The 26,678-nt window shown below is 40.2% G+C and overlaps 1 protein-coding gene and 1 pseudogene across 1 annotated transcript; one reads left to right on the top strand and one right to left on the bottom strand.

Annotated features, from left to right (window-relative positions):
* Positions 1–3,069: 3,069 nt before the first annotated feature.
* On the bottom strand, positions 3,070–10,305 carry LOC115431309 (tapasin-related protein-like; annotated as a pseudogene).
* Positions 10,306–10,561: 256 nt separating this feature from the next.
* Positions 10,562–25,724, top strand: gemin4 (gem (nuclear organelle) associated protein 4). The gene is given in 24 exon segments (XM_030152436.1): positions 10,562–10,727; positions 11,361–11,560; positions 11,562–11,810; positions 11,812–11,937; positions 11,940–12,267; positions 12,270–12,275; positions 12,352–12,657; positions 12,660–12,839; positions 12,842–12,915; positions 12,917–13,023; positions 13,080–13,364; positions 17,147–17,154; positions 17,206–17,362; positions 17,461–17,665; positions 17,667–17,726; positions 21,224–21,269; positions 21,272–21,343; positions 21,346–21,523; positions 21,525–21,631; positions 21,634–21,721; positions 21,841–21,923; positions 25,326–25,376; positions 25,379–25,444; positions 25,447–25,724. Coding segments are annotated over 24 exon segments (3,165 nt in total). The 5' UTR covers positions 10,562–10,705; the 3' UTR covers positions 25,608–25,724.
* Positions 25,725–26,678: the final 954 nt, after the last annotated feature.

The following is a 26,678-nucleotide window of genomic DNA, read 5'->3' as shown; positions in this document are numbered from 1 at the left end:
TTAAATGATCATGTTTGATGAAATTTTACACTCAGTGTATGCATGGTGTAAACAGTTGTATTTTCTGTATTTTTTTCCAACACCTTTTGGGATCAGTGTTAACAGGGACGTGCACAGGATTATAGAGGAGCATGGGCTCAAAGTCAGAAAGGGCAGTATGTGTGCACCAAAAATTTTCAGGCCTTAATAACACAATATGTGGCTTAATGTAAAATTAATAAAGTAGCCATAGATAACAACAACAACATAGCTGTGTACAGGGTGGGGAAGCAAAATTTACAATGAACATTTAGTTGTTTTTTCTCAGCAGGCACTACGTCAATTGTTTTGAAACCAAACATATATTGATGTCATAATCATACCTAACACTATTATCCATACCTTTTCAGAAACTTTTGCCCATATGAGTAATCAGGAAAGCAAACGTCAAAGAGTGTGTGATTTGCTGAATGCACTCGTCACACCAAAGGAGATTTCAAAAATAGTTGGAGTGCCCATAAAGACTGTTTATAATGGAAAGAAGAGAATGACTATGAGCAAAACTATTACGAGAAGTCTGGAAGATACTATTAAAGAGAATGGGAGAAGTTGTCACCCGAATATTTGAGGAACACTGCGCAAGTTTCAGGAAGCGTGTGAAGGCAGTTATTGAGAAAGAAGGAGGACACATAGAATAAAAACATTTTCTATTATGTAAATTTTCTAGTGGCAAATAAATTCTCATGACTTTCAATAAACTAAGTGGTCATACACTGTCCTTTCCAATCCCTGCCTCAAAATATTGTAAATTTTGCTTCCCCACCCTGTATATTATGTAGCTGTGAGTGATGCAATTGCTGTTTCTCTTGTGTCATCAATTATTTTCAAAATGTATCATAATAGTGAGGTTTGGAGGACATGCGATTCAGCTGCAATTCTAAACAGCAATAAAACATTGGCTTATTATCAGGCTATGTATTGTTGAAGATAAAGATTGTAACACATGAACATTCTGAACATTCACTGTGAAACATTGAACATTGAAAAAAATATAGAAATAAATACTAGAAAAACAGTCCTGTTTAGTCTGTAGTTCAGCCTGCATGCCTACAGGACTGCAGTCAACATGTTGATCTCAATGATTTGTTGTTGACGTAGCATAGCTAACATAGTCTGAGACCTGAGATGAGCTACACAATAAACTAGAACAATTTCCCAACCCCCCAAAACTGAGTCATAACTTCCAAACTGGTAAGCTAAGGCAAATATGATATAGTTCCCAAGGTGCACATTTAACGCAGCTTTCATAAAAAATAAAAAATAGTCCAGGCTCCACATAAAACAGTCCTACTATGACTGCTGTTGGAGTTTCCTGTTCCTTCTGTACAAACATTCACAGTAGCAAAGGCACAAGAAACTCAATATCTGGAACAAATGTAAATTGTCAGTAAAATCAGCGGAGTGAATGATTCTGCTTCTGTGATTCAATACATTCAAGTAATGTTGGGGGGGGCTTGATAAGCACAAAGGTTGAAGGTTGTTCGATGCGGAACTTTAAATCCCCGCAAGTTCAGCACGGACATATAAACGAGCGCACATTGACCCGAAAATATGAAATAGCAGCTGCCATAAGGTAAAAAAAATAAATTAAAAAAAAAAAAAATATATATATATTATAGTAAAATATATATAATATATATATATATATATATATATATATATATATATATATATAGATAGATAGATAGATAGATAGATAGATAGATAGATAGATAGATAGATAGATGTATATATAATGTCAACCTGGAAGGAAGAGATTGAAGACCCTCTGCCATCATTACAGTCCTGTTTGGGATCACTTTGCGTTCAGATGAAAGACAACAATGGGGAAAGAGACCATGATAAGACCGAATGCTGTTTGCTGCCTATGCACAGTAGTTCTCAAACACTTACACTTGCGCTCTCTGTCTGTCTGTCTCTCCGCCACCAACACGCTGTATAAGCAATAGAACCCCGGAGAAGGATGTTTAAAGTACATAAAGTTTCACCTTTTGTTTCATGCCAGCATTAGTTATGTTGGTTATGGCCTGCACCCCCCACGTATATGACTGCGCCCCCCGCCCCCCCAACTCTGCCAAAAAACAAACACAAAACATCCCCCCCTGTGTTTTTGACAAATCACACCCTCTGCCCACACACATACAACACACCACAATATACCAAGTGGCCCTAAACAGTTCGTTAGCTGTCCTAAATAAATAATTTGGTTAATTTGTTGTGAATGTGCTCTTAAATTTGTTAAAAGAGAATACCAGTTTGCCTTCTTCTTAATGTTCTGCTTCATGTGGAATTTTTTGTATATTTAATGCAGAATGTGAACTGACAGAAGTTGTGATTTGATTTTTGTTTGTTCAAAAAACTACCTTTCAGGGAAAAGTGCAATACAAATGAATACAATAATTCAACTACAATACAATAAATTCAGTAATATTTATTTTCTATTTGATTTATAGCAGCAGAATTATATTACTCCTGTTTTTCTATATTCTATTGTCTCCAAAAATTGAAGATGTTCAAAAATGTAATAAATGCATTAAAGACATTTTGAGGGGTTTTCTTTCTTCACATAACGAACTGAAAAATTTTGTGTACACATTACAGGCCTACTATATATAATCAAGCTCAATGTTTTAGTGCTCATGTGATATATTATATTTGCCTTTATCTTATTTAGAACTGATGTTATAAGTAAAATATGATCAAACCCTTTATATTGCATTGCATAAAATCAGACAGTTAACACAATTAACTGACCCTTCTCTATTTCAGCAGAGTAAAACACAGAGAAAGCTACTCATTTGGCACTGCTATTATGGAAATATTAATTCCTGATATTCTAAGCTTTCATTTAGTACCACTGGTATTTGGCCACCTTGAATGGTACAGAGGGACCCCCCTGGCTCATGGCCTGTTATGATTCACTTGTGGAATCCAGATTCTAATATCAGTGGCATTAAGAATTTGCAAAACTAACTAAATCGACACAACCCCCCCCCCACCACACAACCCCCCCTCACCCAAAAAAAAAAAAAAAAAAACCTGTTTCACAGAAATGCAAATTCACCCATTAAAGCAACAACAAATCAACATCACACACATTTTTAAAGGAGAAGAGATGTTGGTGTCTTCACTGGTTGTATTGATGCTTTATACAGTGAGTCAAGGCAGCTCATGGGTCATCTGTTCTTCTGCTCAAGATAAACACACAAACAGACAGATGAACATGTCACAGACCCACTGAAAGATGCTTAAATTGAACATTTTACATGGTTATCACTTGGATGATGAATTCCATATTTCAGAAGAAGTTATTTTCAGGAGATTAGATGCAAAGACATTCCCATATACAGAGAAAAATGGTCTGTTGATACAGAATTGTACATAAACAAAAACTATGATCTACTGTCATGCAAAATTTTTTTTTAAAAGCCTATGTGAAATATAATTTAAAGACAAAGATCAAGAACAGCACTATAACCCATAAAGACCAAAATGTTTAATGACAGAAAGCATCAGAATGAACTGAAATGTTTCAACCATTTTGGTGTCTCGTAAACCCATGAATCACTGATTTATTTCTTTACAAAATAAATGTTCATTAATATTGATAGTTAAAAAGTTTACATATCATCTTACCTGCACCATTCGCCAAAGCTGCAGAAAAAATAAACATTAAACAATTACTGTCAGGAATCAGAATTTGAAACATGTAAAACTCTTTACATTCTGTGTGTTAACTCTTTTCTCATACTCACCTTTCATGACTAATATAATCAGAAAAGCAACAACAAAGAGACCAAAGGCAAAGCCAACAGTGAAGGTAAGAGCCCGACTCATCCGATCTGAGCAAAAAAAACAGACAGATGGAACATAAGTGTCATAGATGTTTCTCTGCTCCCACCGTGTGGAAGCTAAAAGTACTGCGGGGATATAAAACAAACCTTCCACAGTCAGGATGAAGGACTTTCTGATGGGCACTCGCAAGGACTTATGGGATACGCTGCATGTAACTGCCATCCCTGAGTCATTGACTGACGCCTGGAGGTCGAAGAACACTGACAACAGAGTACGTCTTGTCCTGGTTGTGTTTGTGACTCGACAGCAGGACATTGCGAGTACTTCAGGAAGAGCAGCGCCAAACCCTCTACCCACATGGCCAGGTCCTGGCGGTACCAAACTGTTTCAACATCCAGAGGTAGAGTTTTCCACCTCACAGATCAACCTTGTCTGCTCCGCACCCTCCAGCAAAGACAGAGTAGGACCGACACTGAGGGAAACTCGTGGAGCTCTGGGATGATGCAGAAAGGTAATACATTTTAAAAGTGGATATTATTGAACAATAAACCCCGAACCAACAGCAGAAACCCTTAAAAGCACCCTCAGTTTATATATCACATCTCTTCACCTCCAAAAATAATCTTGAGGTACTTATGTAGCGTAATGTTAATATGTTTCATTATTATTACTGAGGAAAAAACCCCAAAAAAAATCCACCAGAGAGGCACTTGGCAAAAGTGTGAGCCTTCAAGCTATACCTACCGATTGTGGCATTTCTCATAGCACTTAGTAAAAGTCTGAACATGAACAAACCCCTCCCTCCAAGCCCCGCCCGCTTTCCCCCTGCCTGAGCTCTGATGCTCTCCTCCTCTCATCTGATGCGCATGGTGGAAGCGGAATTAGAGGCAGAGGTCCGGTTGGTTCGGTGTGTCCGCGGACCCCTCCATCAGCAATCACACACATCATCCACCTGCCGCGGCTCCTGTTTCATCAGTAGACCCTGTATTTAAGGGTCTGGTCTGTGAAGTGCTGGGTCAGTGTCTTCACTGCACCTCCCAGGCGATGGGCATGCGCACTGTGAACGCAGCGGCCTCCGCGAATTTTCCGTGGACATTTGAAGTTTCATAGTCCATACATTTATCATTAGGGCGTCTCATTTTTGGGACTTCTTTTCCCGATCAAGCTCTTAATTTGACCAGTTAATCTCTTACATATTAGTAACTCTCCAACAAAATTTCAGCACCGATCCTTAAGTTTTAGACCCCCCCCACCACCATCTTTAGGGTGTCCATCAGCCGAGTGCAGAAAACCCATTTTTCTATGGAAAATCATGCATTTGTTGGTTAGTTATACCATAATTGCTCATCGCAAATGTCATACTAGAGGTTTTGGGAGATTGCTAACTGTCGGTTTATGAAGGTCTCAAATCATGTACAGGTCAAGTCACATGATTTTAGACAAGGTCAGGTCATTTGACACTGAAAAATGGGTAAAATCACATGTTTTGCTTATTTCTTTATTGCCTAGTCTTATTTCAAAGATATGCACTCAGGGCTTTCACTGGAGAACAATTTATCCTAGATTACCCACCTGGTACCTCCCTTTCTTCAGTTCAGCAGGTACCAGATTTCTTTTTCTAGAGAAGGGTGGGTGGCTGTGGCTCAGTGGTAGAGTGGGTCACCCAATGAACTAAAGGGTTGGCAGTTTGAATCCTGGTTCAACTGTCCACATGTCTAAGTGTCCTTGGGCAAGACCACTGAACCCTAAAGTCCCAAAATGAGATGCCCTATTTATCATCCTACACTGTGTAACACCAAGTACATGAGTAGTATGAGTCCCGTGGCCATAAAAGCTGACCTTTGTGCAGACCAGTCTTCTTAGTCCAGTACACCAGACTTCCAGACTTTTATCTCCGTCATTCATTCATCAAACTCCTGTTTGTTCCCCTCAGCTGTTTCTGTAAATAAATCTGTTTTTTTCCCTTCATGTGCATTTGAGTTCTATCCAAGTGAAGCGTCAGATTCAGAGGTACCCATATCGGATGCGGAGACGGCGATAATGGATCGGATGCTGGACAGCCGAATGGATGACTGACCATGAGGCTCAGCCAGGTTCGGCCAATTATTTCATTCGGACCGAATAAAATGATTGGTCAGAATTTTATCAGAAATATGAGCATATATGAGAATTAAACATTTTTGAGTTTCAATACCTGGTGGATTTCTTTTACCATTTTAGTTTGATACATACTTATTAGGAGTATTTTAAAGATGATAAAAGAAAAGTGTAAAAATGGCCACATCATACAGTATAGCTTTCAACATTATCTCAAGGTGGGAGAGGAAAACAAGCAAAAAAGACTGACAAAAAAGCAGAAAAACAGTGATTCACCATATTTCACAATAATGACCAGCTTGCATTAAACCGTTTAGGAATCAATAAATTGACAAACAAATATAGATTTTCAGGGTTTTCTATGTAGTACTGATATTCCAAACTATTAACAGCTCGGGGATGTCTGGTACCAGAACACACTTAGGACTACTAAAACCACCAACAAATCAACGTTATGCATTTACTGACTGTATCACTCACCGAATAAGGTATAAAGCTCATTGCGCATTGCTCTTCCTAAAAGACTGTTATTTTTACAGTTGGTCAAAATAACATGTCTTAAAATCTTCAGATGCTGCATCAGCTGGATAGTTTACATTAGAACTCTATTAGCTTAGCTCTGTTTTTAGACAGAAAACAGCCAGTGTAAAAACTGTAAATCACCTCTGTTTTCTGTAGAGGTTGTGTTGTCAATAGCTGCTGTAAAGATCTGTTTGGAATTGTTCAAACAAGGTCAGAACTGTCATACTTTAGTCTGAGCAGGGGATCAACAAATGATAACTTAGCAAAAATAATAACATCACGTAATTAGGCTTCATAAGCCTCAGAATCAAACCCACCCATGTAGAAGAAATGTTGCATTTTCAGCATCAAACTCCATTCTTTTCATTTAGAGCTGTGTCCAATGGTGAAAACAACAGCAGTGCTTCCAGCTTTTAAAACTTTGTCACTGATTCTTAAACTCGTTTCCTAGGAGTTTTCATCCCAAGGCTCTTTGGTCAAATGCCCCACCGTGTTAGTTTTCCTCACCAGAGTGACTCACTACTCCATTAGTGGGCACATATATTCCTGGACCACCAGTATCAGTAGATTTGGTTCATACCTCTATATTTTAGTACAGTGGCATCTTTGGCAAAACTACACAGCTCTTTATTGTAAACATTTAATGATAGGGGTTTTTTTATATCTTAAAGCAGAAATACTACACATACCACCTTTAAAAGTGGTTTTTTACTGACTCAGAACTTAATCTCTAGCATTTATGACCACAAATAACCAACTATGAAATATTGTGTTGTATGTTCAACAAAGCTGTAACTCCCTGTATAAGCCACTCACCTTCAATATGCAGGCTGATATCCAGACTGCCTAACAGCGGCATCACTGATACTGAACAATGTATGACCCTTCACTGTTCATTCTGGAAAAGGGGAGAGTATAGGAAGCGTCCCCCACCACCAGGCTCTTCTTATCCACCCCGGTCCCCTCTGTCTGCCCTGAGCGGCTCGCATGGCTGAACAGCTTACTCCTCTCTCCTCGGTACTGCCAGTGCCACTCCACAGTGATGGCTGCTGCTTTGTGGTCAATGTTAAACTGGCAGTGGAGTTTCTGTTGGGACCCCAGGGTTGCTTTCACAACTGGAGTCTGGGTTTTCATCACCATGACAACTGAGGAAGACATGAACAAAGATTAAATTGAGATATGGAACTGATACCGATGACAGTACACTGGCTGTGCCGAATCTCACATCATCTCTTTCAAAACTGAAACTGAAATGACTCAATTTGATTTTTAAGCTGATATATGACTTTACAAATCACATGGAATCTGATCTGGACTTCAATATCACCACTTTATACTGGGATTAAAAAATTAATAACTTTAAAAATAATCTGAACTAGTACAGGACAAATAAATTATATTTTCATCATCCCAACATGAATATGCGTAACAAATTTACCGCAAATGGTGAATAAGACAGATCCTTTTATTTTCAAGAGCTATGCGTTCTCACATTTGACAAATCACATGAAAGTACAGTTAGCTGCAAGCTGAACTCAAGGACATTAGCATCAATTTGGTGGTGATGGAGAAGTTATTTATTACATATCATACCATTATCAGAAAAACTCATTACACATTGTAAATATCAAAGATAATAATCTGATCTAAGGTGCAAAGGGTACTAAGTTTTACATTTTATTGACTTTTCTAAATGGAATGTGCCTGGGCAAAAAAATATCCCACCAATATTTGTTGGACTGTCTGTTGCTTTGATTACAGAGTACATTCACTGTAACATAACCAATGCTAAATGATGCCTTTGCAATTTCACAATAAATGTTTCATTTATTTCTGTCCAGAGTTGAATTAATTGTTAGGTTAGATCGTGTATTGATGATGGAGGGTCAGACCACTTGGTGAAGTCTTCTCCATCACTTCCCATAGATTGTCAATGAGGTTCGGGTCTGGACTCTGTAGTAGCTAATCCCATGTGTGAAAATGATGTCTCATGAACCTGAACCACTCTTTCACATTTGGGCCTGATGAATCCTGGCATTGTCCAATCTTTATGCTCTCTATCAAAATGATGGTTGTTTAAGAAATGAGAAGCAAGTGTAAGAACTTGTTGAAGCTAAAACATATTCATCACTGCAGTAATTATCTAGAGGAGGATCTTAACTATTCACTTAGAAAACTGGATTGACTGACTGATGACCCTGACAACCTATCTGTTGCAGTACTGCCTGTGATGACTATACCTGTGGTGGTGAGGACATTTCTGTCCTCAATCACAGGCCAGCTCCGATAATCCTGCTCCCCAGAGGGTGGCTGGTCAGATGGTTGTCTCAGGAAGCTGATGACAGTGAACAGACCTCTGGAGTGTTTAAGGGTGCAGATGCACCAGCGATTGTACTCCTCTGCTCCCTTCACAGGCCAGCGGACATGGATACCCCTCTGTACTGTACCTATTCAGCTCACACTGAACTCATCTGCATCTACACCCTCCACAAACCGCCGCAGTTCCAACTTTGATGCTAGAACAAACAGAAAACCATTACTCTCAGCACAATATTTTTAGTGTTGTTTTTCCTGTAAGCTGCAGAATTTACCGATGACCAGGAAAGTCACAGCATCGGATTGACAGGAGCATCTCCTTTTTGACCGAATTGGAGCATAGCCTCTCTGTGGATGAGTGAGTCTCCCTGTGACCGTCATTGTTCACAGATACATGTTCATCATTGAACTGACAGGGCAGCCATGGCATTTGATGGACACACTGCAGACCTGATACACACACAGATGATTAACATCAGCATCAGTGCCACAACAGCAGTTACTTAGTATTATGCAGTACAATTTTGGAAGATGTAGGCAGATCTTTTCCTCTAGTAAAAGTACTGATACCAGCTGTAAAAATATTTCACTACAAGTAACGTTAGACATTTAACACCAGCTAAAATGTAAGAGTCCCTGTCACTGTTTTACTATTATATATTATATATATATATATATATATATATATATTTATATATATATATATATATATATATATATATATATATATATATATATATATATGTGTGTGTGTGTGTGTTGTGTGTGTGTTGTGTGTGTGTGTGTATATATATATATATTATATATATATATATATATATATATATATAATTTATTTTCTTTAAATTAATTTTACTGCTGCGCATGATTTAAGGTTGAGATCATTTGAACTATTTTAAACATTTATACATTATTTGTGTTTAAGCTGCAGAAATACATCATATTCTATTACCTGACGGAGCAATACTGTTTTCATTTTTGTTATTTTTTATTTTCCACAAGGGTTTAGATTTTTACCATTTAATCGTTCAGCTTACCACAGCGAGAACGAACATATTTGAGGATACAAGAGGAAACACTGGTGTAAAAATGACACCATATGGCTCTAAGATGTATTGTATTAAAGAATAAAGTTGTATAAAAAGGAGACACTCAGTTTAAGTGTAACTATCCCATCTCAAATTTGTCTTATATTTCAGTATTTAGCACAAAAATAAATAAATAAATAAAATACGCAGGTCACCACATTCCACCATTCAATATATTTCAATCATGTCTTTCAGGTTGTGATCTTATTGTTTAAGGCATTTACTCAAGGCACAAAGTTGCAAAAATACAAAGAAGCACTTACCTGCACATAGAAACAAGTAAATTAGTGTTTTCAAGATTAAACCCATGGTTGTTCCTTGATAGTCCCAAGAAATCACTCCTTGTCGCTTGAGGAAAGTGGTGTTTGCAGTTAGTCACACTTTCACTTTCGTTTTTGAGGAAGAAAAACCAACTGTGCGTGCAGCGGTGACCGAACAATTTGTCACTGACATAAACGTGATATGAAGTACGTGTTTGTTCTTATTTTACTCGTTTCTAAACATGTGACTGAAAGAATCCCTATAAAGTGAAGATATCAAACCGAGCGATTTCATTATTTCAGCATTAGTAGTTGCAAGTACTCACCGCTTCCTCTGAAGGCGCTGTGTTGATATGTAAAACCTGGTAACGGCTCCTCTTGTTCTGTGACACGTTGACGCGAAAAAGGCGGAAACCCTACATACAAATTAACAACATTTTCGACATTTTGCAAAAAACCTACGCGAGCAGTCTAGCAGTGGCTTGACTTACTTTAACTGTTGTGTGGGAGGCAGAAGAGACGCTGCGGTGCAACTTTGGAACGACAGTTACAAACCTGACTCAAGTGAAACACGTATATTTAGCAGTTATGACACTAATGATGAACAAAGGTAAGTGTAGTTTTGCTAGATATCATTGTAGATTGGGTAAAGATGATATAGTTGTTGTTTGTTTTTTTTTTTTCCCCATTGCCGTTTCGGCATATAACGATTCTAAAAGTCGTGTTTTTTAGTCTTTGGGGTATTTTATTTTTTATATTTAATACGATATTTTCTATAAATACATCTGTTCATTAGGTCATAAAAGACCACCTTGAACCATTGGTAAAATTATTGCTGCACTTTTCGTCATACATAGTTACACAAAGTCCCGATTGCCTTCTTTGTTCTTTGTTTTAACATTTTTGCCATTAATTTTATATCTCAGTCGTTACATCAACGCTTTCCTTCGGTGTCCTGTAGGATTAGGTGCGTGCTAAACTTATCAGTTTTCAGTAAAATATGTTATTTCACATCATTCTGTGCATTCTTGTTAACATATTGTGGTACAATTCTTTTTAATAATGATTTTTTTTTTTTTTCATCAGACTATAATAAGTCAACAAAACTTGCTTAAGAAGATTACTGGGTATCATCATCAGTGATCTTAATATTATATTAATTTGACGTCTGACCACCTATAATTTTAGGAAACCCCCTACTGCACCAGCACTTTCCCTAACGGCCACTGATGCTATGTTTCAGATGCAGCAGTACTTCAAGGGGGTTTCCTGTCAGCCAGTCAGCTGTGCCAGCCCTCATCCCTCTCCTCCATTCAGAAAGCAGACTGGAGCAGAGTTGGATGTCTGGTCTTGGAGGCAATCAGAGAAGTTAGCAGTAAGGAAGAGCACAAAGGTCTGTCCAACACAAGCGCCCCCTGTTGAAAAAGAACACTACTCTGTGCCTTTGTGGCTGAAGGTTTTGTGCAGAGAGGCTGGAGAAGACTTAGAGACTGCCTGGAGGGAGAATCCATTCTTCCCTCTACAGAACAGCATTCCTGAAGTCAACCGTGTCGTCCTGCTGGAACTGGTGAAGTCGATGGCAGCTGTATACATTTTTGCCAGCCTCTTGCTGTGTCTTCCTCCATTTCAGCTCTGCACCGAACTTGAAAGACTCACAGAACACGTAGAGAGCAGTCCTGTAAGAGAGGAGGATGGCCAATTTTTTACTGGAGGTGTGGTGGGAACTGTGGAAAGGCAGAGCTGGGCAGAAGGACAATGTGGAGGAAATGTTCACTAATCAAGTCATGCATCTCTTCTCCAGGTCTAGTAGGTGTGTCCCCTGAGGGCTGCTAAAAGATTAAAGCTAGACACATCAAATCTACTGGCATCAGTGTCGACCAATGACGTGCTATACACCCTTCTTCATTCACTGAGAAAAATCAGAGATCATATATCCTCAACTGAGCTCTGCTACCAAGCTCTTTCCATTTCCCTTGATGCTATTTACACCTCCTTTCTAACAGATAAGGGTATCATACTTCCACCTGCAGAGAAGATGGAATCCTGTCTAAAGTTGTCATCATAAGAGGAAAAGAAGAATGAGAAACTGAGTCCTGAACTGATCCGAGAGGCTCTGAGAGATCTGCATGCTTCTCATGCCCCATCTCAGTTCAGCCATGTCGGATGAATCTGAATGAGGCCTTGGAGATTATTACAGAGCTTGCCCAGTTTTGGTTTAAAAGTAGTCTGCTGACCAGTGGAGGACAGCCCAAATCCTAGTTACTCTGTGTTTCGATCAAAACTAAGTATTGAGAGCATCCTCACAGCTCTGGGAGATGTGGATCACGAGAATCTGAAGGCTAAGAAGAGCTTTCTCAGTGATTGGCTGAAATGTTTGGATTTCTCTAGTGTAATAGTCACTCCGGAGGTGAACACTAAGGTTACAATGGCCATCATTGCTAATCGTCTTGAGGACTATGAGAAGTTTGCTGTCGTGTTTGCCAGTGAGAATAGCTGGATCACTTTTGATGAGCACTGGGTGGACTTCCTGGAAAAGAACCAAGAGCCTTCCAGCAGTGTGATACATTGATCTTACTCACCTCCAGACTCATGAGTAAATTTCAAAGTCAGAGTGTGAAGGTGAGTCAGTGCAGGAGAATAATGAAAGTCATGGTGGACATTTTTTCAGCTCTTTCTTTAGAAGATAAAAATAAATTGCTTTCTGCAATGCTGCGTATTTCAAGCACGGGCTCTTTGGACATGGCATGCCCTCCACTGTGTCTGACAGTTTTGAACAGGAGCTAAACATGGCGTTCAACCTGCATCATCCAAGGAGGGGGTGGAAGCCTCAGCGGTGGCTCTGCAAACAACCTGAATACAGCTGTCTCTTGGTCGCAGAGAGATGGCCTTTCAAAATCCAGAAGGCCGCACTGAGGTCCTGCCTGCAATTCAGCTGTTTTCAACAAAGGGGCGTTTACCTCTGATGGCAAAGATCCTGCAGCAGTTGCCGGGACTCGCAGGGGAATGAAAGACGAGATGAACTCAAAGTAGTGAAGGTTAAAATAGAGGGAAATCAAAATAAAGACAGAGGAAGGGAGGTTAGAGATGGTAAAGGGCTCCTCTGCAGGTGTGTTCAGGAAATCATCAGGACCAAAGTTCTGCCAATCAATGAGAAAGAGCAGCTCCTTAAGTTTCTGAGTATGTTGATGATGCCAGTCATGACAGTTGAAGGAGACAAAGGAGGAAAAGTTTCCTGTCGCCCCAGGAGGTTGTGAAGGCCCCGTCCTGCCGAAGGTCTTTCCATGATAGGTGAGCACTGTGTGTTAAAACAAAAAAAAAAAATGAAGTTTACAAAGCCATTTATTTATTGATTTAAAAACAAAGATGCAGATTAGATTTTCTGATTCATTTTAAAGTGAGGCTTGTTGTTTAGTTTTTATGTTTTGAAAATACTTGGTTGGTTGGTTGATTTGAGTGTAGGCTGGTGTGGAACAGTTACTCAACAAAACATTTTAAAAAATCTAAAATTGCACATAACTTAAACTATTCACAAAACACACTAGAAAGATGTGACGTGAACAAAAAAAATCAACTGGACGCAATAACAGAACACAAATATAGGCTAGATATGCACAGAATTGTATAAACCGTCTACACCAGGTGCAGCCTTGACCAGCATTGGGCTGGGTATGTACCTTTACCTGGTCAGTGGAGTTTAGGTTATACTTAGGCTCAGGAGGTAGAGCAGGCTAGGGCTGGGTGATCGGGAAAAAATCCTATCACGATAATTTTTTAAATATCAGACTTTATCGATATGTATCATGATATAAATCAAATCACTATTTTGTCAAGCATAAATTTTCCATTACTCATAAGTTCGCTGTGAAGACAGAGTGAGAGAGAGAGAGAAAGAAACACATACGTTGCAGTACTTATGGAGAAGTCCCTCCCTCCATGCTTAGAATTGTCCCCCCATCTGCTATTATATTATTCCCCTGCTTTATTCATCTCCCCTCAGCTCCCCATCTTAAGATTTATTGACCCCATCTTATGATCATCTAAGTTTCAACTAAATGGCTGTATGGTTTAGATGTATTAGTATTGCGGTAGGCACGGACCGCAACTATTTATTAGGGGCCAAGCCCGCGGGGACTGGGGGACGCGGTATGCCAGCATAGCGTTCCACAGTTCCAGCGGTGCTGTGGACACCCATTGGTTTGTACGGATTTTATTATTCTTCATCATCTTCTTTTATTCTTCCGTTGCATAAAACCTGTTACTGCCAGCCTAAACCGTACATGGTGCAGTGGTGCAATTTGGAGGGTTGGTCCAGACCCCTGCAGGGACCTCAGATGCAAAAATGCGCTATATTCACCAGTAGGGGCGCTATAATCAAGGATAACGGGTTTTGGTCTAGAACTCTCACACCGTAATGTCGCACATTCAAAACCGTACCTCCTCAGATTCCCTGATAGTACTAGAATCACGTGAGCTAGGCCACGCCCATTTCCGCCATGACTTTTTCCCCGTAAAATCGGCAAAACTGGAAAAACCTTCTTTTTCGAACTCCGATTTGGGAGTTTGTCCGATCTGCGTGAATTTTGGAACCTACACTCATCTCATGCGCCTGATCCAAAGTTATTACAAGAATTTTCTTTGGTCGAAAAATGCGCAAATAATTAAATAACAAATTTTGTGTAGCTAGCTAAAAAAATGCTTACTCTTACGTATCTCGGTCAAAATAAATGCTATCAACACCAGATCTTAGATGCTTGGTTCTCATGTGACTGTGAGGGAATGAACCGAATTTGGTGAATGTTGGCCACTAGGGGGCGCTGCAAATATGGAAAATTATATCTCTGAAACGGCCGCACCGATTTCTACAAAATTTGGTGGGTATGATGGAGGGCCTTTCCTGAGGCCAGATCTTGAAGGTGGCGTGGCCTGAACAATGTGGGCGTGGCTTATTACAAGTTAAACAACAAACATTCTACAGCTGAACTGTTCTGCTGAGGGCTGTGAAATTTCTATGGACCCTATAGAATAGGACACAGATCTCCCAGAGCAAAACTGTGGATGTGCTCCACTAGGTGGCGCTATAACAACAAATACGCGTTTTGCCTGTAACTTCCACATTTTAAATGACACATTCATAAACTTTACATCTTTGTATTCTTGGATAGAGATGATTCTTTTGACATAGGCCACGCCCACTTCCACAGCAAATTTTTCTTTCTAAGTCGCTACATATCAAAAACATACTTTTCGAACTCCTACTAGGGTTTAAGCCCCATTGGCTTCAAACTTGCACAGACAATGTCCCAGAGGCTTCTGATCTAAAGTTATTACAATCAGCTTGCTGCTGTAAAAAATGTGCTAGTTATAAATGAACAAATTTTTTTGCTAGCTAAAAAACACATATTGTTGCATATCCTTCTCAAATAAATGCTATCAACATCAAACTTTAGATACTTGTTTTTAGAGATAAACCAGAGGCTCTGTGCCAAATTTGGTACAAATCGGACAATAGGGGGCGCTATAAATAGAGAAATATCAAGTCACAAAAAAGTTGGTCCGATCACACAAAATTTGGTGAGTATGATGGGGGGTCACTCCTGAGACCAGCTGTAAAGTTTGGTAATGATTGGTCAACGTGGGTGTAATTTATTCCAACAATCCCATTCCCACACATTCCTCCTTTTGCATTCTAATGCTTGGTCCCATTCCAGTGAATGCAGGGAATCCGGCTCCAACTGTTTCTGCGCCTAAAGTGTTACATGGGAGAGCGCTGACATTTGGAGGGTTTGTCCAGACCCCTGCACGGAACTGAGACGCAAACCAATTATATATGTCCACCAGCAGGGGGCCAGAGAACCAAGGTATATGCATTTGGTCTATAACTCCCACACTGTATGTCACATATTAAAAAACCTCATATCCTCAGATTCTCTGAGTACAGCTGAATCACATGGGCATGGTCAGGCAGATTGGTGGGATGACTTTTTCCGGCAAAACTGCGAAAACTGGAAAACCTACTTTTGAAACTCCTACTTGGGATTTATCTGATCTGTGTGAATCTTGGCATTTACGTTCTTCTCATAGACATGTTACTAAGTTATCAAAGAATTTCGTTCAGTCGAAACATGCGACAATTTAAATGAATACATTTCTTTAACTAGCTAAAAAAATGTTAACTATTACATATCTCGGTCAAAATAAATGCTATCAACACCAGATCTTAGATCTTTGGTTCTCATCTGTCTTTGAGGGTATGAGCAGAATTTTGTGAATGTTGGCCTCTAGTGAGTGCTGCAACATGAGAAATTTATATTTCTTAACGGCTAAACACGGTTTTCTAATGAATTATGTAAGTATGATGTGGGGTGACTCCTGAGACCAGTAGATACTTGGTTGATATGTCACTGTGAGGGTATGAGCTGAATTTGACAAATGTTAGCCTCTAATGGGCGCTGCAAATATATGAATTTTTTTTCTCTGAAATGCCTTTACAGATTTCTATATAATTTGGTGAGTATGATGTAGGGTCACTCCTTAGACCAGCTGTAAAGTTTAGTAATGATTGGTCAACGTGAGTGTAATCTATTCCAACTAATCCCAGTCCCACACATTCCTCCTTCCACTCTGCTGGTGCATTTGTCCCATTCCAGTGAATACATCGGCTCAGACGGTGGAATACTAACTCCAACTGTAAACCCTTATGAACGGAGCCCAGCCTCCACCAGCTCAGCCCCAGACCCACGTCCTTCGGGGACGACTTCCGTGGGCTCTGTGGGGCCTGGGGTCTGAGTGGGCGGGGAGGCTTGGCCCCCGTTCATAACTGCTTGCAGTTCTAGTTTTGTTATTATAATTGTTGTGAGCTTTGTGTGGAGCTTTCTCTTGAAAAATCACAGATATGCTGCTGGCATGAATCCAGATCAGCTAAATAACTGACAGATTTCAGATTCACTGTTGTTTTTATTTTATTTTTAAACAATAAAATGCTTTTTCACACCTGGTTTTGATTATTTGCATAGTTTTTGTTAACTATAGTAACCTTGGTAAGTGCACGCATGAAGTTATTCGTTGTTTTCTGCTGTTATTTCCTGCAGGCCGCCGCTCTTTTGATTTAGATCTGAGTCTGCAGCTTCTCCACAGCACCTTGTGTGTGGATCTGCAGGAGCTGGCCTCCTCTCCTCACTGGGTGCTGCACTGTTCTCCCTTCCCCCTGCTATACATCCTGGCCGAGCTACACAACCAGACTCCCGGGTAGAACACATTAAACCCCTCTGTTAATGTCATGACAAGTTTTAGAGTCTCTAATTGCATTCATAGTGTAATTAACCTCTAACCATTTGCTTTTGTAGGGGCTGGGAGAGTCCCGCAGAGGCCAGGTCTGCGGTCCATGGACACCCAGGAGCTGCTGTGACCGTGCTGACCACACTGGGGCAGGTGGTTGCTACAGAGGTGGCTGCAGACCCCAACAGCTGGTCCAGATGTGTGTTTTGGCTTTACAGTAAGACAGAGGATCTGGACTGGACAGTCCGCTTCCATCTGAAGCCTGTGTGGGGCAAAACACTTTAAGAACGAAGTTCCCTCATCTCTGTTTGCTGTGTGTGATCTACTTGAGCAGGTAGGATCTTCTCAGAAACTTAACGTTATGTTTCCAGGGTTTTCCAGGCCATTATAAGGCTTGGGTGTAGCACAAAGACATTTTGGGACCAGCAAGGCTGGGGGGGGGGGGTGTTGTTGTTTGTCTGTCTGTTAGCAAGGTAACTCAAATTTTCGGGAAATATCACACTGGCACAAGAACAAATGATTACCGTACTTTCCGGGCTATAAGGCGCACCTGACTATAAGCTGCACCTGACCATAAGCTGCGGCTGACTTTAAGTCGCACCTCACTATAAGCCGCAGGTGTCCACGTTGTGACATGAGATATTCACACAGAAAGATGGTAAACAGAAAGATTATTTAAATATTTATTTCCATACCTTAACTGCTTTTTTCCAAACAGTGCTTGTAACACAGCAGTAAAACGGCGGCTGTATAAGCCACAGTGTTCAAAACGAGAAAAAAGTAGCGGCTTATAGTCTGGAAAGTACGGTACATTTGGTTGTGATTGAGTGGTGGAGGTCTGCGCTCTCTGAGTGCTTTTCTAGTTTCTTTATCAGTTTTTTTTTTTTACACTTTCTCTCCTTTCATCGGTTTCCATTTTTTTGGAAACAGACCTGGTAATAATAATGGTAATGAAATCAAGTAGTTTCATATAGTTTTTGTAGGTCATTTCTTTATCAGACGGGTAGTTGTTTGTTTACCTGCTTTACTAGTTTCAGCTGCTTCCTGTAGCCTTCATCAGAAGCATCACATGATGTTGCTGTGACGTGTCTTATAGGCTGCTCAGGGTGATTGGGCACACCAACAGTTCACTGACCACCTTAACACCATGGACAGTACTGGAAATACAAAATTCACACACGAGGAGGAGACAATTGACAATATAGAATTCTTGGACTTGAAAACTCACCCATAAAGAAGATGGCAGCATACACATCAAAATACACCACAAACCAACCCACACGGATCAGTATTTACTGTGGACATCTGAAACATCCCACAGCACATAAACTGTCATTGCAAGGACATTGTACGAAAGGGCTAACATGGTCACAGACACACAGGACACGGAGGAAGAGGAGGCACAACATTCAAAACGCACTCACACAATGTCAGTATCCACAGTGGGCAATAAGAAAGGGGAGAAGGCAGGCGCAACACACACAAAAAACAACAAAAGGAAAGAAAAACTCACAGGACACAAACCCACCTGCCATGGTTATTCTGCCATACATTCAGGGGATCACAGAACAGATTCAGAGGGCCATGAAAAAAAACAAAACATTAATACAACTATCAAACCACACACAAAATTCTGACAACTCTGGTCAAACCCAAGATAAAATACATCAAGAACAGAAATGTGATGTCATATATGAAATTCCATGTTTATCATGCACAAATCATATGCGGCAGAGACAGGGAGAACTTTGGAACATGGAAAAAAGAACAGACAGAATGCGAAAAGGAAATAGCACCACAGACAAACAAGAGGAGCAAAAGAAAAAGCGCATCAAGAAAACCTATGGGCTAGAGTACGCCAAGGTCATCCGTGCTGAAAGCAACAAATACCATCGTTAGATCAAAAGAGGCCATTGAGATATGGAAACGCACGCCAAGGACAATGACAGGGATGATAGCGCATACACCCTATCACATACCTGGGATGCGGTCCTGGAGAAGACCCTCCCTTCTGTCTGGCCAGTCCTCCTGAGCAGCCTATAAGACATGTCACAGCAACATCATGTGACGTTTCTGACGAAGGCTAAAAGAAGTAGCTGAAACTAGTAAAGCAGGTAAACAAACAACTACCCCTGTCTGATAAAGGAATTACCTGCAATAATTATATGTGTAAGACAGTATGAACCTTTACCAGACTTCACATAGTTTTATTGAAGCAATGTATTACCCAAGTCTTCAACAAACTTAAAGTGGGTCTGAAACGCTGGGCAATATTACTGTGCAATATTGTCTTTGTACCTTAAGTACTATATAACACTGCAATAAATGTTGTTTACTCACTTGGATTTAGGGATGCACTGATCTGACCTTTTCAGTTTGGATGCGATGATGAGCCTTGCGTATTGGTCGATACCGATCTGATATTGTTGATTTAAAGCAGAGGTTCTCTACCAGGGACACTCTCCTGGAAGGGGACCACATACAGGTCCATCGCGTTACTTTTAGAATTACGTTCAGCATGCATGATGTAGCCCGTGTCGCAAAAATGTAAAGGGGAAGCATCAGTCTTACGGATTGGTTGCTTTAACAGTTCCCCAAATCAGCTAAATGGTTGATATTGGAGCTGATATTTGATCCTAATATTGGATCACTGCAACCTTATTTGGATTTATTAGAAAACTAGATTGTTTACACTTTGTCACCAGCAGGGTATAGCCATCTTGAAATAAGTTCGCTGACAGTGGCAACTCATCAATAGAGGGCGTTAGGGCCTGCCCCACCTGTCTCACATGAAGAAGAAGACGATAGGAATCACATTAAAATAATTTGCAAAAACAAATATTTAAATAAATGAGCTATATGATACAGCCAATGAGTACTGGGTATAATCTGCATTCAAGTGTAGTTTAAAAATGTTTTGGCTATTTAGTGAGCAGTCCAAGGACATGTTTCCGGTTTGGGGCGTAAAAATCTGTGCCCAAGGCTCTCCCTTTACCATGTAGACTCTCGTTATAAATGGTATGTGTGCAGTAGAACCCTGTCCAGAACCCTGTCCATACAAGAGATAGGAGAGCATCGGGGCGCCAACATTTGCACCAAAGCATCACTCACAGGAGTAAACATCACATCCACACAATATCACACATGATATCAGCAAAGTCAGTAGGTAATACTACTGTCATACTTGACAATGCCTGGATAGCGCAATAAGTAACACTACTGACTTTGATGCAGGAGACCAGGGGTCCAATCATGGCAGGAGCAGTAAAAACCATGTTGCTTATCCCAGATGCTTACTTACTTTTTTTAATGTCATACGATCTACTTGCACTACCTTTGCCCCTGGTCTAAATACATTGGGCCATACTATCAGTGGAAAAGGGACATGGCTGACTTTAACATAGAGGCATGGGAAAATTATCATGTTTGAAGGATAGACATGTGAAATTTACATATAAAAAATAAATGACTGAAACCACCACATACTGTGTATTTTAATTTTAATTAATACTTAAAATAGTGGGGCATGTGATTTGTTGTATCCTAGTGGTGATATGTTTTACAAGTGCATCCGAAAACTGACTTGCATATGGTAGCCCCACCAAAAAATTATTTTACTAGCCACCACTGTTCACTGATGATGTCAGTCAGTGGGTTCATCTCTACTTTTAGCTTGTTTTGATTATTTTCTATGTAGCGTCTTTCTTGGTGTAATGTATTTAAAGTTGTTTTTTTAAATGCATATCGAGCTAAACCACAGTCATAGACACATAGAGAAGCTGAGCATGAATTTTAATCTTATTGATCCACATCTCTTATCCTCTGCTGTAGGAGTGGTCTGCATTGGACCTGCCCCAGTATGGCCCAGGTACAGGTCTTCTGCTTGGACTGAATGCTGCTGTATATCTGATTCCTTGCAGTCCACCATGCTGTCCTGTCTGTCTCTGGACCAAAGCAGCCAGACCACCTCAGCATGTTTAGTAAAGGCCTGCTGGTGGCTCTGACCCAGACCCTGCCCTGCTGCTCCGTTTCACGATGGTCTCTCGGCTACTCAGAGCCCGTGAGGGCCCTGATCGACTCAGATCGCCTATACGTGCCCTTCTCACTGGAGTATGTGGAGTACCTGCCCTCCTGGATCTGAGGAGGTTTCATGTGAGCTCCGGCTCTCTGTCCTCCTCCTGCGAGTCTTTCAGCTGCTGTGTGGATCCAGCTGCACCCACTGGCTCTCCTCAGAAGGTTGGGCCACGTTAGTCGGTTGTACGCCCATGCCATCAGGGACATGATGACTCATTGAAAGTTCAAACTGCCTCTTCCTTCATCTGGGGCTTTGTCTGTCAGGGCTCCATCACCTCCTAAAACAAAAACTCTTCAGTGGCTCCAGCGCATTAGGAAAAGTCTCCACAGACACTCTGACAGAGCTTGAACAGGCAACACAATGTTCACTGAAGTCCCAAGGAGGTCAACAGAGTTCCCAGCCAGGAAGTGCTTTTTGTCCTCAGTCAGCTCTTCTGCCACGTTCAGCATGTCCCAGGTAAGAGGTGAAAGTTCACCCATTGCATGACAGTGAGATGTGATAAAAAGAAAACAAAGGATGAAGGTGAGGAGGAGCAGTTGCACCCACAGCCTGTGAAACATGAGTGACATAGAATCACAAGGCACCATATAATAGTCTGAAATGTATTATTGGGCTGTAACTGATGGTTTTCATTGTCTATTAATCTGTGTTCTTCTATCAATTAATTGGGTCTGTAAAATGAAAGTTGTTTAGTAGTGTCCCAAACTTCACGCAGTATTCAACAAAACAGAATAATGTCGTTTTTTTTTTTTTTTTTTTTAATCTAAAAATGCATATAAGATCCTGATCCAGATTAACTTTTCTGTAAGATAGATGAACAACCATTTGCAAAATGCACTATAAAAGATGTCATTAGCAAAAACAAGACTAATTACATTTAGCGATTTAGTGATTTATTCTGAACATGCAATGAAAATTAACATGTATGGACCTGCAAAACATACATAACAATATAAATATCAAGAATCATAACACCTTAGTAAGAAGAAAAGCACAATAATTCCATTTACATGCCCGAAAAGGGCATCCATCCTGTTTGGTCCACAACTCAACAATATTCACTGTCACAGAGAAATAAATAAAATAAAATAATATTTAAATGCAAGAAACTTCCATAAGAACATTTTGACACATTATTGCTGAAAATGCTGCACAAACGTCAGATGCTATATTTACAATATTTTCCCTACTTATTGTCAGTGTCCTTTTCCAACTAGACACTGAAGAACTGAAGCAGACTTCATCTCTATCTAATCCCTTTGACAAAAACAAAAATTTTACCCTAAACTAATCTACAGCATGTCTAAGGTGTCTTTACAATTAAAAAAAAAAAGGTACAAAAGAGATATCTTTATCAGATTTGTTGTATGTACTTGGTGGGTAGCAAAGTGTTTAATCACATTGTGGGATCATGTGCAATCAAATCATTGGTACATTTTTCTTATATGCGAGATCAATTACTGCAACTCAATACTTACCTGTTGAATGAATATTTGGCACCGTAACTGGATGACCTTCAACCAGCTGTCATTTTCCAGCAAGATGGGTGTACTACAGATTGGGGACTGCATGTTGATGGGTTCCTAAATCAAAACATTTTCAGACCAGTGGATTGGGAAGGGATGGCCCATTCCCTGGATGCCTCATTCACCAGATATCACTCTTAGTGATGTCCCGATCTGAATTTTTTGCTGCCAATCAGATTTTTTTAGGATTAGTTTCCTGATACTGAGCTGATACCGATCCGATACCGACTTTTTACAATGAAATTTTGATTTCAGTTTGAAGTCATTGTTTATAGGTTATTATGCTATTATTTACTTGAGATCTCAATTGGGCTGAATGTGGAACCTGAGCTAAAACAAGTATGCCGCCTTTGACTTTTAAAAACTTAAGTATAAATTTTGCACTTTCCAAATTCATACTGAGGGCCAAATTCGAACCTTTGGCAGGCCAGTTTTGGCCCGCATGGGGGTGCATTACATTGGTGATGGGAATTCCGGCTCTTTTTAGAGAACCGGCTCTTTTGGCTTGACTCGCTAAAAAGAGCCGGCTCTTTCGGCTCCCAAGTGGCTCTTCACATTTTTGGTGCTTAAATTAATTTATTACCAACAATAATGTAAAGTTATGCGCAATATGAATTACTAATGTAAAAAAAAAACGTGCTATATCAAATGTTTATTATATAAATACACCTGTATTTATACACTCTCTAGAGTGATAAAAAGGTGCAAAAAGAAACGCTTGACTATTTCTAAATTGGCTCAAAATTGGCTCATAGAGCTCTGGGTTGTATTTTAGGTGTTGTGGTGGTGTACTGGATGATGCTGTAGATACTGCAGTAGCAGCAACATTTGCAGTAGACACACTGGCACCTTCATTAATATCATGTTCACTTGCTTGTCTTTTTTCTTCCAAATGCACTGATGATGAACATTCTCATGTGTCTGTGCAGGCTGTTTGTGGAGCCAGCTCTACATGAGATTTTTGTCTTACACACTCTACATTCTGCCTTAGTTTGGTCAATGTAATTGAAATGTGTCCAGATTTTGCGTTTCCTGCTGTCACTCATTTTCTCAACTTTTTTTTTTTACCTTTCCAGTCCATTTGTGTTGTGGTCCTTGCTCTCTCCTCTTTCTCTCTCGTCTCCCTCCCTCCTGTTCGTGTGCTTGCTGTGTGCTGTGTGTGTAACTCCGCCTCTCTCCCCTCTGCTGTGTAACTCCGCCCCTCTCCCTGTGCTCAGCGCAGAGACGACGCCACACATACTGACCATCAAATGTGGCTTTAAGAAAAAAAAAAGAAAGAGAGAAGAGATGGGGAAGTGTGTGTGCGGGGGGGGGGGGGGGGGGGGGGTGCAGAGCTCCAATCAGGAGCCAGCTCCTGTTGTTTGCTGTTGAAGAGCCGGCTCTCAGTCATTTCGTTCGCAACCGACACATCACTACATTACATGCCATGCATTAGTGATGCGCGGATCAGCGGGTTACTTGTAGGTCGGGCTAGGGAGGGTCAAAAGAATGTCAGTTTATTTGCACGGCAGGTTGGTCGTGTCGGGGTCACATAATTCCACTAAAGCCCCCACGCTTACCAGACCTGAAAGTGACACTTATATACGCTTTACTAATCCTCTAGCCTCCCACAGTTGCGCAGCTAATTTTCTTTTTCCCTACTTCACAAAACTTGAATTTGAGGGGGCAGGATGTTTTCACACCCCCCCCCCCCCCCCCCCCCCCCCCACACACACACCACACACCACACACACACACACACAAAAAACCCCCCTAAATCGGATCCCATCTTCTTTTGATCTTTAGATCACTAGATCAGATCGGGACATCCCTAACCACGTCCCCTGATTTCTTTCTAGGAGGTTATGTTAAAGATATTGTGCATTGAACAAAGATACGGAACTGCCACCGCCATTGATGAGGCTATGCTACAGCAAACATGGCAGAAATTGAGTACTGTCTTGATGGGCTTCATGCAACTAATGGTGCAATATTGAGGGTATTAAGATGAGGGCAAACCCCCCCCCCCCCCCCCCAATATCTACTTTTTATTTTGTAATAATATCCACAGGTTTGTCTATTCATTTGCTTTTGTAATAAGTTTGTAAAATTGTAAAAAGAGTTTATTGGGACACCCGGTATATCATCTAAACTAAAACACTGGTTGGTAAGTACAGCTGATTATTATGTATTTAACCCCCCTACCTGTTTGAAAGGCACAGCATGGGGTAGTATTCTTCTTGCCATCTCAGACCACTTGATTTACAATATGCTGAAAGCAATTATGATTTTTACCCAATGACATAAGAAACTCACTGTAGCTTTAAGTGGTTTTGTTTGCTTCGTTCTCCAGGTGATGATGCCAGGAGCCAGTGTGAACCACTGTTCCTGTGCAGTCTGGAGATCCGAGCCACTACGAGGCCGTCATGGCCGCCTTTCCAGACAGCAGTAGCTCACTGGAGAGGAGACACTCGGGTACTTCTTCACCACCATCACAGACAACCTGAGTGACCAGGAAATGAAGGGCGTCTGCAGCAGAAGATCACTCAGCTTGTTTCATCTGCAGCTTGACACCGAGGATCAGATCACAAACATTAAACTTTGTTTTCAGAAATGTCAGATAGTAATGCCTTAATGTGTGTTTAATAACTGTAAAATATGGATGAAATATTTCATTTCAGTAATAATTTTTTGGTCTAAAACTGAACTGTTTACATGACAAATGTGTAAATGAGCTGATATTAATATCAATAGGTTCTGTATTTTCTGTTTATATTATATATATATACTATATGATATATATATAATATCAAGTAATTCATTTTAAAAATACTTTGAAAGTAATAAAACAGTACGTACCACAGCAGCTTTTATATTGTTTATTTTTGACTATAACACTAATACAAATAGACACAGTATAAAAAACAGACATAAAACACTTCCAACAGCTAAAAGAGGACACTGTTCATTATCCATGAGAGGGAGTCAAGGGCACATATGAAACAAAAAGAAAACACATTGGAGGAAGGACAAGCAGGAATATCGTCTAGAACTCTAGACTCTAGAAGGCGCGGAAGGCATAATAAAAAAACAACACGGCAGCAAGCTCATTATGTCAGGTCATTAAACAATGTGAAAATATGGCTTTGACCTTCCCAAGACATCTTAAACAATTAAAAAGCCAATATTATCTTTGAATGGTCATACTAAACCCAATAAATAATACTTAAAGGAGTCATATGTAGGATTGTGGCCAAACTGGTACTGCAATCAAATTCAAAATACTGCAGAGCATGGTATCCTCTCCGCCTCTCCCCAGACTATGGGCTGCCAGATCCAGCATGAGTGTCTACTACAAGGAGCTACCATGGCAAGCGACGACAAGTCCTACACTGGTACATCTCAAAAAAATATCATGAAAAAGTTCAATATTTTTGTTACTCCATTTCAGAAGTGAAACCCATATAAAAACTCATTAGACATAGAACGAAATTTTCAAGCCTTATTTCTTGAAATTTGATTATTATGGCTTACAGATAATGAAAACCCAAAATTCTGTGTGTCAGAAAATTCGAATATTGCATAAAATCAACTAACAAAAAGGATATTTTAAACCATTGGTTCTTACCTGGGTTCGATTGAACCCTAGGGGTTCGGTGAGTCAGTCTCAGGGGTTCGGTGGAGGTCAAGACCACACTCGACTATT

The sequence above is a fragment of the Sphaeramia orbicularis genome, chromosome 13, assembly GCF_902148855.1.
Source record: "Sphaeramia orbicularis chromosome 13, fSphaOr1.1, whole genome shotgun sequence".
Lineage (NCBI taxonomy): Eukaryota > Metazoa > Chordata > Actinopteri > Kurtiformes > Apogonidae > Sphaeramia > Sphaeramia orbicularis.
Note: the sequence above shows the minus strand (reverse complement) of the source record. Positions and strands in the feature narration are given on the sequence as shown.